The following is a 12,692-nucleotide window of genomic DNA, read 5'->3' on the forward strand; positions in this document are numbered from 1 at the left end:
GGGGAGGCTTGAGATGGCAGGGCCCTGGGGTCCGCCTGGGCAGGGCGCTCGGCTGTGACCCCCGCGAGGGTGCTCTGCAGCCGGCCACGGCCTTTGCCTCCGGGCACCCCCTTCTTGCCGGCCGGGCTGACTTGGTACGCAAACGCGCGATGTCCCCTATTGTCCTGCCTCGGAATGAGAACGGCAGCCGGGGGAAAGGGGGTCAGTCGGGTCCACGGCTCAGGGTTCATGGGGGCGCTGAGGCTGTCCCGGACCGTTCAAGCCTGTAGGGAGTGGCAGGAAGTGGGGACACCAAGGCCCGCTCGGTCGAGGGCCTAGGTTGGGAGGTCCGCGTGCCCCACCCCGTCTCGCCAGTCCCGGCTGTGGTACCGCCGGAGGGCAGGAGCGGTCAGCCCGAGGGGGGCGGCCGAGTCCCGGGAGGGCTGGTCAGGGCATTGGGGAGGTACTGCAGGTGCAAAGACGCGGCGGCCGGGCCCGGCCCTGCCCCCACCCGCTCGCCGCCTGCCCTCTCCCACTTCTCTCCTCCGCGGGAACTCCCCCCTCGCGCAGTCCCGGGCCCGGCGGCGGGGGCGGCGGCGGGCCCGGCGGGGCTCGGCGGGGCCGCACGTGCGCGCCCTCCCGGGCGGGGGAGTCCCCGGGCGAGCACGTGCCGCGGCGCGCGGGGGGCGGGGAGTCCCGCGGACGCCTTCATTGCTGCTGCTGCTGCCGCCGCGGCCGCCGCTGCCTCTTCCTTCCTCCTGCGCCGTCTCCTCCTCGGCCCGGGCGGGGGGCTCCGCGCGTCGAGCTCTGCCGGGCCGGGCGCTCCGGGAGGCGGACGCCCCAGGCGGCGGCGGCGGCCGCGACGGTGGTGGCGGTGGCGCGGGCCGAGAAACTTTGCCCCTTTGTGCGCTCCGCCCCGGAGGCGGCGGGCAGGTCGGTGCAGTCGGTGCTTTTCCGGCTCCGGGGTGGGGGAGGGGAGGCGTGGGGGCCCGGCCCGGGGGGAGGGGACGGCCCGGGACCTGCTGGGGGGCGGCTACTTTGTTGCGGGGGTGCTGCGGATCGCACTGTAGCCGAGTCGGGTGGGGGGCGGGGGGGCGGGGCTGCGGAGCTGCCGGAGCCCGGCGGCCGAGGCCCCAGAACAAAGGAGCCCGAGCGGCGGCGCGCGCGCAGCCCGGCCCGCGCCCCGAGCGCGCCCCCCTCCCCGCGCCCCCTCTGCTGCGCGGGCCGCCCTCCCCCGTGGGGCCAGGCTCTGGCCGCAGGCGCGGCGGCCGGCGCGGGCTACCAGCGGGCGCGCCCCCACCTCCAGGCCGCTTCAGTGCAGGGGGCGCCGGGCAGCCTGGCTCAGCGAGGCTCTCAGCAAACTTTATTTTGAAAGCTGTGCTCCCTTGGGGAGGGCCCTGTGGCCTCCGGTGAGGGGGTGTGGGGGAATTTTGATGAAACTCTCATAAGCCCGCGGGGGGAGGGGTTCAGAGGACAACTTTCTCAAAAATCCCACCTTGACCACCCGTTTAAATTCGTCGTCCAGGCTCCCTCAGTCCCCAGTTTGACCCTAGGCCACCTCCCTGGTGCGTCCTGCCTAAGGTTCTGGGCAGGACTTCATTTGAGCTAGCCCCTCTCTTCCCCCATTTTCTTTTCCCAGAAGCAGGAAGAGGTGACACGTGAAAGTTGTCCATGAGCCCTAAGTGATGCGCTTCCCCTTTCTGTCTCTTTCAGGCAGCGCTGCTATCTCCACCATCCTGACCCTGGAGGAGAAATACCTGGAGGAGACGCCTCACACTGCTGTCCCACCACACACCCATCAGCTCACCTCATGCCCAGGTCCCGGGTGGGTGAGGGTGAAGGACCCACCCAGCCAAGATGATCCCTTCCCTGGGGGCTGCTGCTGCTGTCCTCCCCCAGATCCTGGGCCCCAGCAGGTGGGAGAGTGGCCCCAAAAGGAACCCTGTCAGACTGCTGCAGAGGAGGTGAAGAGGGCTTGAGAAGAGGCACCCATCCCGGAGACTGAAGCTCCTTGTCTTCACCCTTGTAGACTCTTGACTGTTTTAGGAGAGAAGAACCTGTTGGTGGCCTTTGCAGGCATCAGGAAACTGGACTGTGGTTCTGCTCCGCACCTATGCCCCCACCTCTGGCAGCATCAGCATCAGCGTCATGAGCCAGTTTCAGGTGCCCCTGGCGGTCCAGCCGGACCTACCAGGCCTTTATGACTTCCCTCAGGGCCAGGTGATGGTAGGGGGTTTCCAGGGGCCTGGGCTGCCCTTGGCCGGGAGTGAGGCCCAACTGCGATCGGGTGGAGATGGGAGAAAGAAACGGAAACGGTGTGGTACTTGTGAGCCTTGCCGGAGACTGGAAAACTGCGGGGCTTGCACCAGCTGCACCAACCGACGTACGCACCAGATCTGCAAACTCCGCAAGTGTGAGGTGCTAAAGAAAAAAAGTGGGGCTTCTCAAGGAGGTAAGCTGGGCCTTGCTAGGCTCCCTATCCCTTATCTGAGGGTGTTAAAATCATGAGAATCTTGTTAATGATTTGTCCAGTTAATCCTGTTCTCCCAGTCTCTTGGTCCAACTTTGAGTGGGTCCTTGAATGGGAATATAACTGAGATTGAAATCCAGAGTGGCCTCCTTTACAGGACTGGCATTTTGTTAGGGGAGTAACCGAATCACACAGGGAGCGGAGTTAGCATCCTCACCTTTATTTGCATTTGATGCAGGTCAGTGATGTCTAGCTTTATCTAGAAGAAGTTTCTTGTCCTGCTCGAAGCTTCATATGTTGTATTTCTAGGTCACATTAAGTTCTCCGTGATGTGGGCAGTGATGAGTGCCAAGTGAGGGATAGAGGCTCGTGGATTTGGAAAGAAAGCCGTGGAGTGACAGTGGTTTTATGCTACCCTGATTGAGTGGAATGTTTCTTTCCCTAAATCTTTTTTTGGGTGCCATTGTTTTTCTCAGACACCAAGAGAGCCAGTTGAAACTGTTTGGGAATTTAATGGAAAGCACATGATTTGGGTTCCCCTGTAGTACTGAGTACTTCTTGAGACCAAAGACCTTTTTTTTTAATTTCTGTGTTTTCAGGACCTGACACAGTAGTACCTTGTCAGGTAGTAGTCATCCACATACTAATTCATGAATGATGGATGTGCTTTTGAACCACTGTCAACCCAAGGAGGAGTTAGGGGATAGAGGAGTGAGGTTAGTATTGGGATGAGAGCAACCAGGGTGGGAGTGGGGGGAAAAATGGAGGGGAATTGACCCTGCATTACTGGCTTTCCCTTCCATTCTGGCAGTGGACTGCCGGCTCAAGATTGGTGGCAGCTTCAACAGCAGAGAGTTGGCAGAAGTAGGGACGAGTGAAGTTGAGCAGCTTAGGCAGAGCGATGTAGCGGCTGAGGTCGCTCCAGGCAGCGGAACTGGCGCTGGACAGAGACACAGGCCTGCGCTGTCTGCGGGGCTCCCCCAGCTCTGCCACAATCTGTCCAAGGGCCCAGACAACTCAGGTCTCTCTGGGCCTGTCTTCTCCTTGTGGAGGAGTTGTACCTGAAGCCCCCACAGCTGGGCCGAGAGCTGCTGTGCTCCTGAGGGTTGGGCACCTGTGGCTGTGATGGGTTGGCAGCGCACACAGGGATTTCCCTGACCACTGAGTGCAGAACCGAGCCGCAAGCTGGTGGGGTTGTGGTCCCGTGGCTAGGAAGAAGGATCCAAGTGTTGGGGGCAGGAAAGTGGGTGTTGCTGGGGTGTTTCTGTTACTTCTCACCTTCCCTTGTCCATTTGCTGTGGATCTTATATGTCATGACCAAGGCCACAGACTTGGTGCCCTGTTTACTCTGCTTCTGGTTCAAACAGACATCTGGATCACATCTGCAGCTCCCCACCTCAGCCTGGGAGACAATGTCCAGCCCCTTTATGTTACTGGTAGTTTGCGGGGAGTTAGCATCCTGCTGGTCTGTTTCCTTGCAGGTCATTTCTGAAAGTGGGTGAGATCAGATACAGGCTTCATTTCTGGAAATGAGATTTGGTGTTTTGGTGTGAGGAGCATCTGCCCACTGTACTTTGAAAAACTTGATTCCTTCACTACTTCCTTCTGACGTTCATGTCTTTCCCCACACCCCTGTATCTCTCTCTATTCCTCCCATAACCAAACCCAGCGGCTTAGCTTTAAGGGCTTAATGTTCTTGGAACCAGTGACCCTTGTGAATGATGTTAAGTGCTGCTTTTGGCAATAGTGGGGCATACCTGAGTGAAAGGGGCTGGGAGTGAGGCCAGGGCCATGTCATCCTTGTGTATAAGCTGCTGGCTGAGGCTGCTGGGTGGTCATGGTAAAGACACTGTGGTTCTGGGTCAGCTAAAGCTCAGAGACAACCCTGCTGAGAAATGTCTGTGCCCCTGTGTACATCACTTGCTGGGCCCCCAGGGTCTGGTAAAATGTGGCCTCATGGCCTGTGGTATTCCAGAACAGAAGGTCCACATGCTGTTTTGTGGATCAGTGTTGTACCACAATGGAGTTCTAGGTTCTGGAGAAACAGTGGGGACAATGGAGTGAATTTTTTCTTAAAGCTAACTTTCTTTAACTTAAAGAGCAATACGTTGTTCTAAGGATAGGTCCTTTCTACTTTAAAATTTTTTGTTGTTGTTGTTGATGGACCTTTATTGTATTCATTTATATGTAGTGCTGAGAATCAAACCCAGTGCCTCACACATGCTAGGCAAGTGCTCTACCACTGAGCCACAACCCCAGCTCCTTTCTGCTTTTGATATTTTAAAAAATGCTTACTTTTATGAAGTAGAGATTTAGATTTTTTTTTTTTTGAAAGATATCTTTGCTGAGTAAAACAAAACGGTGTAACTCATGTCCTTCTTTCCGTATTTGTGTAGTTTTTATTGGTCTGTGAAGACTGAAAGCCTGAGAACCACTGTTCAGGCAACACTATTTAATGGGCATCTCTCACGCACAGACAGAGCTGAGGTGGGTCTGAGAGAATCTGCCTGAGCAAAGTGTTTCACAGTCCCAAGGGACTGCTGGGACCTTAACCTTTATATTTTAGCAAGACATAGCAGAAGGAACATGTCCCAGGTCTGGGGTGGTTTTTTGGCCCTGACTCTTTAGATGGGGAGGACCCAGGAACCTCAGAAATTGAACCATCTACTTGTAATCTCTGCTTGCTGGTACTTCCTCCTGTTAGAGTGGTGCCACTCCTTTGGGCACCCTTTCCTTGCTTCATCCTGATTCCATTTCTCCCAGCTGCCTTTGGGGCTTCCTTTGAGCTGTCTGCTGATAGCTGCTTTGTATCATCCTATAAGGGAGGAAGATCATCTTGAATTTTCTTTCTTCCCTACTCCTCATCCTTTTTCCTAGTGGGATTTAAGGGGGGAACTAGGAATTCCTCTACTCAGAAAAGTATTTCATCATTTAAGACTAGAGGATGCTTTCCAGGGGCAGGTGACTACCTCTCTGGGTCTTAACATGAGGTTGGGGTAGTTGGCAGCAGCTGTAGGTATTATATCTGAAGGGGTTCATTCTTGTACCATGGTCTTCCATCCTAGTTCCAGGAAGGATTAAGATCCTAGGCTGATGACAGAAGCTGTTCAACTCGCATTCTTCTAGACTGAGGGGTGACTTGGCACAACAAAGACAGCTGGCTAAAAAAATAGGATTGGTGGGTGTAGAGGCACAGTAGGTTTACGTAGGACAACAGCATTAATCTCTGAACACCAGTTTTCTCAGTTGTAAACCTTGGGGTAACCCTTCTTTGCAGGGTTGTGAGATTAAACATGCATAGTGTCTAGCACATAGTAGGTAATCAGTACCCCATGACAACATTCCTAGAATGTGTAGAAAAGAATTAATCTTTATGCATAAACAACTGTGCATTAGTCTGACTTGTAAACTTGCAATACAAATTAAATGTTTATTTCAAGACATTCTCTGGCTTGCTCAAAGAACAACTGTGGTGCAGAACTGTTGGGCCATGCAGGGGGTTGGAGGCAGCACACCAGGAGCAAGAGGCCACCATGATCCTGGGCCTGACTGAAAGTAAAGACCTGATTGTGTAGGAGAATGATCCTTTATAGGGGAAAAAATCACCATAGAATATATGCATCATGTTGGAGACATGACTGAGAGAATTATGGTTGAAAATTAGAGCAATGAAAAGATGGATGGTTTGAAAACCCTTTCTAGCCCTTAGCCAAGTGGATTTCGTGACTGAAACACATCTTTCTGCTTGATTCAAGGCAAGATACCTTGGCACTGGGGGTGTTTCAACATCACAACACCTGATGGAATTCTTGCCCAGGTAGCTTTCTTTCTGAAGATAGAGACTGTGAGAAGGGATGCTCTCAGCAATAAAGGGGGAATTGATTGATTAAAGAGGTGATGAGACCCTTTAGAAAAAGGATCCCATCTTGGCATTTGTGTGGCCTGAGAAGAGTGTTGACCTTAGACTATATGAAAGTTGTCTTTTAAATGCAAGCAGAATTATGGTGAGTGAAAGGAGACCAAAAGACTAGAGACTGGTGAAAAGCCCAGTTCTTCAGAGATTTTGGAAATTATATATAAGTGTGTTTGTTAATTTTTTTTATAGTTCTAGAACAGGCTGTTTAGAAAGTGGTTTGTGAGACTACAGAAAGTCAAGTGGTGAACTGTGGGAGTCCGAATGGTTCTTTAGGAAGCAGCCCAGACAAACTAAGTTCTTGATTTTGACAAAGAAATGGTGTCTCCAGCCAGCTCTTTGACAGATCAAAGGTCCAATGTTTGACATGTCATGATGAAGGGAGGGCACTTATATAGCTGCTCTGCTCCACTATGTATATCAGGGGTTCCACCTTGGGATCATGGGGGCTGGGTGGGAGAACAAAACAATGCCTGGGACCCACCCCCCCAGGGATTCTGACTTACCTGGACTGAGGTGGACCTATGGGTCTGGGGCTCCTCAGGTGTATCTGATGTGTGGTAAGCATGTAGACCACCTGATGCAGATGAGAGACTGAGGTCTCTGCTGCCTAGACTCTGCTATGCTACTGCAGATTGAGTCCTAGGACCCCTGAGTGGGTCACAGTTCAACTTCCATTGCTGCTCAATGGACACATCAGCATCACCTGGGAGTTTGTTAGAAATGCAAAATCTCTGACCTTGTCTCAGACTTTCTGAATCAGAATATGTAGTTTAACCTGATTCCCAGGTAAGAATTTGAGGAGCTAGTTTACTGCACTTCTGTGACTGGAAGGGAATGGGACATAGAGAAGGGGGACACAAATAGGTCATGAACAGGCAAAGAATTCAAATGGCTAGTGAGGATAAGGAGAATGACCCAGCCTATTTCTTTATTCTGTAAGCCAGGAATACAAGAAGTCTTGAGATTTACTCCATGTTTGTTCTTGTTCTTTTGGAGTTCTGTTCCTTTTGGTCTAATGGATTATCAGTAAGACCCTTTAAGGATGTGTGTATGTGTGTTCTGAGAACATGTTTTGCTACTCAGCAGCCTAATTCAGGACGTTGGCACCCCAAAAAAGTATAGCTGGTGGTGCTTATGTAGAGGAGGAATGTGTCCATGGAATCTTGGACCTCTTAGAAGGATATGGAGGCTTATGAAGCAGAAGGGGTGTGTGTCTTTTTCACAAGAAGTAGGCGATAGATGTGTTACATCCATGAGTGGGTGCTGGTAGTGAGGGTACAGCTATTAAATTGATGGAACAAGGGGTTAAGGTGATTGGGACAGCCAGAACAATAAGCCTAGTCAGACTCAGGGACAATTAATCAAGATAATGCAAAGTCCATTTCTTTTCTAAAAAGAAAAGAAATTCACAAGAAACCCTTGCTTTCTAGCAGGTAGAAAGAGCTGAAGTTTTATAAGGACTCTTGACAACCTATCTTGAGCTTTGTTGGAGCAGTCACATGCAGGACAATTGAAGGAAACAAAGCTGTGCAGCTTGCAAATGAGTAGGACAGGGCACTTCTTGTATGGAAGAGGGAGTTGGCGCCTTCACATGGAGGAGAATGAACAACTTCTGTCAGTGGGCAGAAATTATAAGCAGACCAACTGAACTCATGTTAGAAAAAAGAATGTCCAAAATATACAGCTATTCCTACGCTGAAGAGCTGGCCCTGAGGGGTACTGTTTCCTTTGCCTGTATGTGTCTGGATAGGGTTTGGGTGGGGTGCTGACTGGCGGGAATGTTATGAGGACATCCTCTGTCAGATGGGGGCTTCCTCACCTGCTGGGCTCTTGATAGGACTTCGTAAAGTATAATATCAGGTCTATCTTCATATTCCTTAGATATCTGTGTTGTAGAGGAAATATCTATTTTGGGCCACAACGTTTTTGGTCAAGTTCTAGGCTTATTTATTTTGGGAGTGCCAAAGATCAGACCCCAGTCCTAGACTTAATCTTAGACCTAGACCTAGTCTCAGACCTGGATTGGGGTAAGGTTTATGAACTTCCTGAAAGCTTCAGCCGACTGTTAAGTGAATGTGTAGGGGTATGTTTTCTTAGGGGAGAGGGCCTATAGTTTTTAGCAGATACTCAAGAATATTCATGAACTCCCTAGATTTAAAAAGCATGCTTGGGGCTGGGGATATAGCTCAGTCAGTAGAGTGCTCACCTTGTAAGCACAAGGCCCTGGGTTTGATCCCCAGCACCCAAAAAATAAATAAATAAATAAAAAACATGCTCTACCTGACCTGTCCAATATGATAGCCATAAGCGAAAAATGGTCATTTTAATTTAATTTAAATAATAAATCACTCTGTCTTTCACATACCTGACAGCCACATGTGGCTAGTGGTTCACTACTGAACAGTGCAGATAAAGAATGTTCCTGTCATTGCAGGAAGCTCTGTTGGACAGTACTGTGAGCCAGACATAAGATGCCCTTGTGTGGTCCCTGTACCCTCACCAAAGCATCTTTCTAGGTTGGGCCAGTAGCTCTCTGGGTTGGCTGCTCTTTGATGAATTTTTTTGGTTTAGGATCATGGCTTCCACTCCAGGTAAGTGGTGAGGCCTGTGGAGGGGGACAGCACTTTCCTGGGTAACCCACCACAAAGCTCATACTTCTTAAAGGTGTGGCCATGTCTTATTTACCTGTTATGGGGAGAGAATGACAGTGGGAGTGAGGTGTGGCTCCCACACAACTCCCTAGTGGGGAAAATTAGTTCTTTCCACCTACAATCCTGATTGGCAGCCCCAGTGAACCTTGGTATTGTGGACTTCTAGTATCAAATGTATTTCTTCATGGATCTGACCTACAATCATCCCTTTGTCTTGGGTTGTCTCATTCAAGAGAAGGCAGTGTAGTGACTTGGTAGGCTGGAAGACCATATGTATGGTCTTACGATTTGTCACCAGTTTTACCCCATTCCCCATCACTTCTTTACATCTGACTTGTGGAATGCTGGTAGGAAGCTCAGAAATGAGGCCGACAAGAAAAGACACCCCTTCATCTTCCTCTTAAGCTCACTGCAGATGGCTGTTCTGGAAGAGTCCTTTGGGTTGCTGTGGTCTTCTTCCCAAGTGCATCTATGCAGATCCGAGGCTGTTGCCACACCTGGAGTACAAAGATCCCTTGGTGGCCTTCTGTCACTTGAATAAGAAATTTGATGACCTTAGGTTTTATTAATCACTGAGGAAGGGAGTAAAAAAAGATAGTCAGCAACCCAATGTGGGGTAACTGGCTCATCTTCAGGTGACCACAGGTCTTTGGGTTGCTTGTTTACTTCATGTTGCACAAGCAGCAGTCTGGACATTCTTGATGACTTTGTTCCTGCAAGGATGCCTGGGACTTGTACAGTTTCTAATCATCTTATCCTACCTGCCCTAAACCCACCTGGGAATTAGTGGACAAATAATACATCTGCCCCTGCTGTTAGAGCAGGAACTCTAGATTCTCAGAATAGGATGGGAATTTCTTGAGGTAGCATTGTTTTGGGGGGGCATTGGCCAGACTGCAGCTGCCTCCTGTTCCTCTTAATTACTGCTAGGGGAAGCCTCGGGAAGGAAGCATGGGGAAACTGGGTCAGAATTGGTGATAGTTGAGTTCAGAGGTGCACGCCTGTAATCCCAGCTATTTGGGAGACTGGCAAGAGGGTCCCAAGTTTGAGGCCAGCCTGGGTAACTTCCTGAGATTTTTGTCTCAAGAGAGTGGGCTGGGGATGTAGTTCAGTGGTAGAATACTCCTGGGTTTAACCAGGGTTTAGTACTGGGAGAAAAAAAAAAAGTGACAAAGTACCAGACAAGATAGTCTGTTCCAATTCTGAGCCATCCTTGTGAGTAGGATATTTGAGTTCTCTCCTGTCTTTGTCTTATTTTTTATTGATCTCCCCTTTCAGAGTAAGCTCTGGGTGTCCCAGTTTCCCTGATCTTGCTGTGAATGATTCTGGATTCTGAAGCTCTAGAAGAGAGAGAGGAATGGCAGACTCTTACTGTGAAGGCTGGGACCTGTCTATACCGTGTTCATGCTGCAGGTTGGGATGGAGGATGATAGGGACATGGGGACAGGAGAAAGAGAACTTGTGCTAGAAGGAGATACACTGCCTTCAAATGTTTTCTGGATCCCAGGACCTTCAGTGTCCCTTGTACTGAAAGAGGGCATTTTCTCCTTCTGGTGTTTCTTCTGTTTCCAGAGGCAGGGTGTTATCTGCTTTGACCTGTAGACATTCAAGCTGCCTTCCCAGCCCCATTCAGCTAATGTTGCCTGGGACTTGGTGTGGGCAAGGTTCTGTGCTGAGCCTGAGCAGCGAGTAAAACAGAGTCAACGTTAACTATGTCTTTAATGAGCCTGCAGTCTGGGGAGGGAGATGAGCATGAAAACAAATAAGTATAACACATTCTGATAGGACTGTAAGGGAGAGAAACCTTGAGAACAGAAACCAGCCTTACTTCTGGGCCCCTATAGTCTAGCAGGCAAGGGAACGAACATATCCTGAGAGTTTCATGAAGAGTAATGATGTGTGACATGTGAGGAGGGCAGGGTCTCCTCTGACCCCATGTGTGTGGAGATGCTGTTAGAGTGCTCATGGCTGGTGGCAGGGTGTGAAAGATGCAGGCAGGCCACTGGGCACACCCAAGGATGTTCATGGATCTTTGATGTGAGAGTTTAGATGCTTTGTGTTAATTCCTCTTGGAAATGTTCCTCTGGGGCTGCCCCAGGTTTCTAAACTACTCAGCATTTGTGTCCTGCCTTCTCTACAGCATCATGGAGTCCCTTGTTACTTGATTGGGTTCTGGAACATTTGGTGGCCCAAAGCTGTTGACTTTGGGGTGAGGAGACCCTGATGACATTCACAGGATATAAGACCTTCTCACAAGCATCTAGGAGGGCAAGTGGGGTGTAGGCAGAGTTGCAAGTGCTGCCTGTCAGAGGTTCCGTGTGTGTTCTGCTTGTTGGTGCAGAAGGAGAGGGCGAACTGTTGGCTGCCTCTTGCTGGCTTCTGCTGGTCATCACTGGGTGCCTTGATTCCATCTGGTTCTGCTGCATCTCCAAGGAGGGGCATCTTTTTTCTTCTGTTGTTGCTCCTGCTCCTCAGCTTCCTCCTCCCTGCAATTGCTGTTGACACAGACTTCCGCTGCCAAAGCTAATTGTGGGGACTGATCAGTGAATGAAGGCAAAGGCAGTTCCCATGACAACCACAAAGAGTTTCAAATATAGGGGATGATGTGTGTGTGATGGGCTGCAATTACTTGGGTGGAAATTGATGCGTGGACACCGGGGACTTCAAACATAGGCTCTGAAGGTGGAGGGGGTGTTAGGTTTCTTTGGCAGGATCCTTTGTGTGATAGAGAGGGAAGGAGGTCACAGACTTCCCTCACAGTTAATTCTAAGTGCCTTCAGCATGTGGAATGGTGGGCAAAGCCCCACAGGGGCTTTGGAGAGGCACAACTTCAGTCATTCTGGTTGGGGAGGCAGGACACACATACAGAAAGGCAAATTCTAAGTGCCAAATGAGAAATGTCAGAAGTACTTTCAGCTGGCAGAGACTGGGGTAACCAGAGAAGGCTTCCTGGAGGAAGTGGGACTTGAACTGAGTTCTGAAGTAAAGCCCCAAGAAGAGTGACCTGATTTAGGGCACAGCCATGGCAAAGGAGAAGCCTGTCTTCCTGTATCCCCCACTGGCACTAGAAGAGGTAGGTAGACTTGAAAAGCATAGAGCTACTTATGGTAGCTCTGACTGCGCTCCTGCAAATGAGGGAATTATAAGAGCCCTGCTTAGGTATTTTCTAGCTGTGACCTTGGCAAGGTGCTTAGCCTTTCTGTATCCCAGTTTCTTCATCTGTAAAATGGGCATGAATAATTAGTCTCATTGATTCATTTTGAAGCTTAAATAAGATGCTGTCTCTTGTGCCCCAGGTGTGGGCCCCTGCATGAGTTGGTACCTGGTTGCTGTTCTTGCATATCCCCCATGAATGTGTCTCTGGATCTGTCCACATTCCTTGGTCTTAATCTGTGTGGGGTCTTGGCTTGGGGTATCCATGTTTCTGAGGTTTTCATTATTCATCCTGAAAATTGATGAATTGATTCACTTCTTCCTAGTTGGGAGGATTGAGACCCTTTTTTCCTGATGGGAGCACAGTGGGACTGGGAGGTTGTGATGGAAGGTTGGGGAGGGACCCTCTGCCCTATGCAGAGGAATTCCAAGTACCTCTGATTTGGTCACTGTGAAGCTCCAGATGAAGTAAGAGGAGAACATAGAGATGGAAGGAGGATTAGGTGGGGAGTGTCCCAGCTTC

At 50.4% G+C, this 12,692-nt stretch overlaps 1 protein-coding gene across 2 annotated transcripts in view; it reads left to right on the forward strand.

The window, feature by feature from the left end:
• Positions 1 to 663: 663 nt before the first annotated feature.
• Positions 664 to 12,692, forward strand: part of Tet3 (tet methylcytosine dioxygenase 3) — a 97,044-nt gene continuing 85,015 nt past the window's right edge. The window contains exons 1-3 of one of the 2 annotated variants that reach the window (XM_047522493.1): positions 664 to 912; positions 1,693 to 2,413; positions 11,958 to 11,974. In XM_047522493.1, the coding sequence (XP_047378449.1) occupies positions 2,128 to 2,413; positions 11,958 to 11,974 (303 nt within the window). In that variant the 5' untranslated portion in view covers positions 664 to 912; positions 1,693 to 2,127. Of the gene's footprint in view, positions 913 to 1,692; positions 2,432 to 11,957; positions 11,975 to 12,692 lie in introns of those variants that run through there. The other variant, XM_047522492.1, reaches the window with a different exon arrangement.

This window comes from Sciurus carolinensis, chromosome 13, assembly GCF_902686445.1.
Source record: "Sciurus carolinensis chromosome 13, mSciCar1.2, whole genome shotgun sequence".
Taxonomy (NCBI): domain Eukaryota; kingdom Metazoa; phylum Chordata; class Mammalia; order Rodentia; family Sciuridae; genus Sciurus; species Sciurus carolinensis.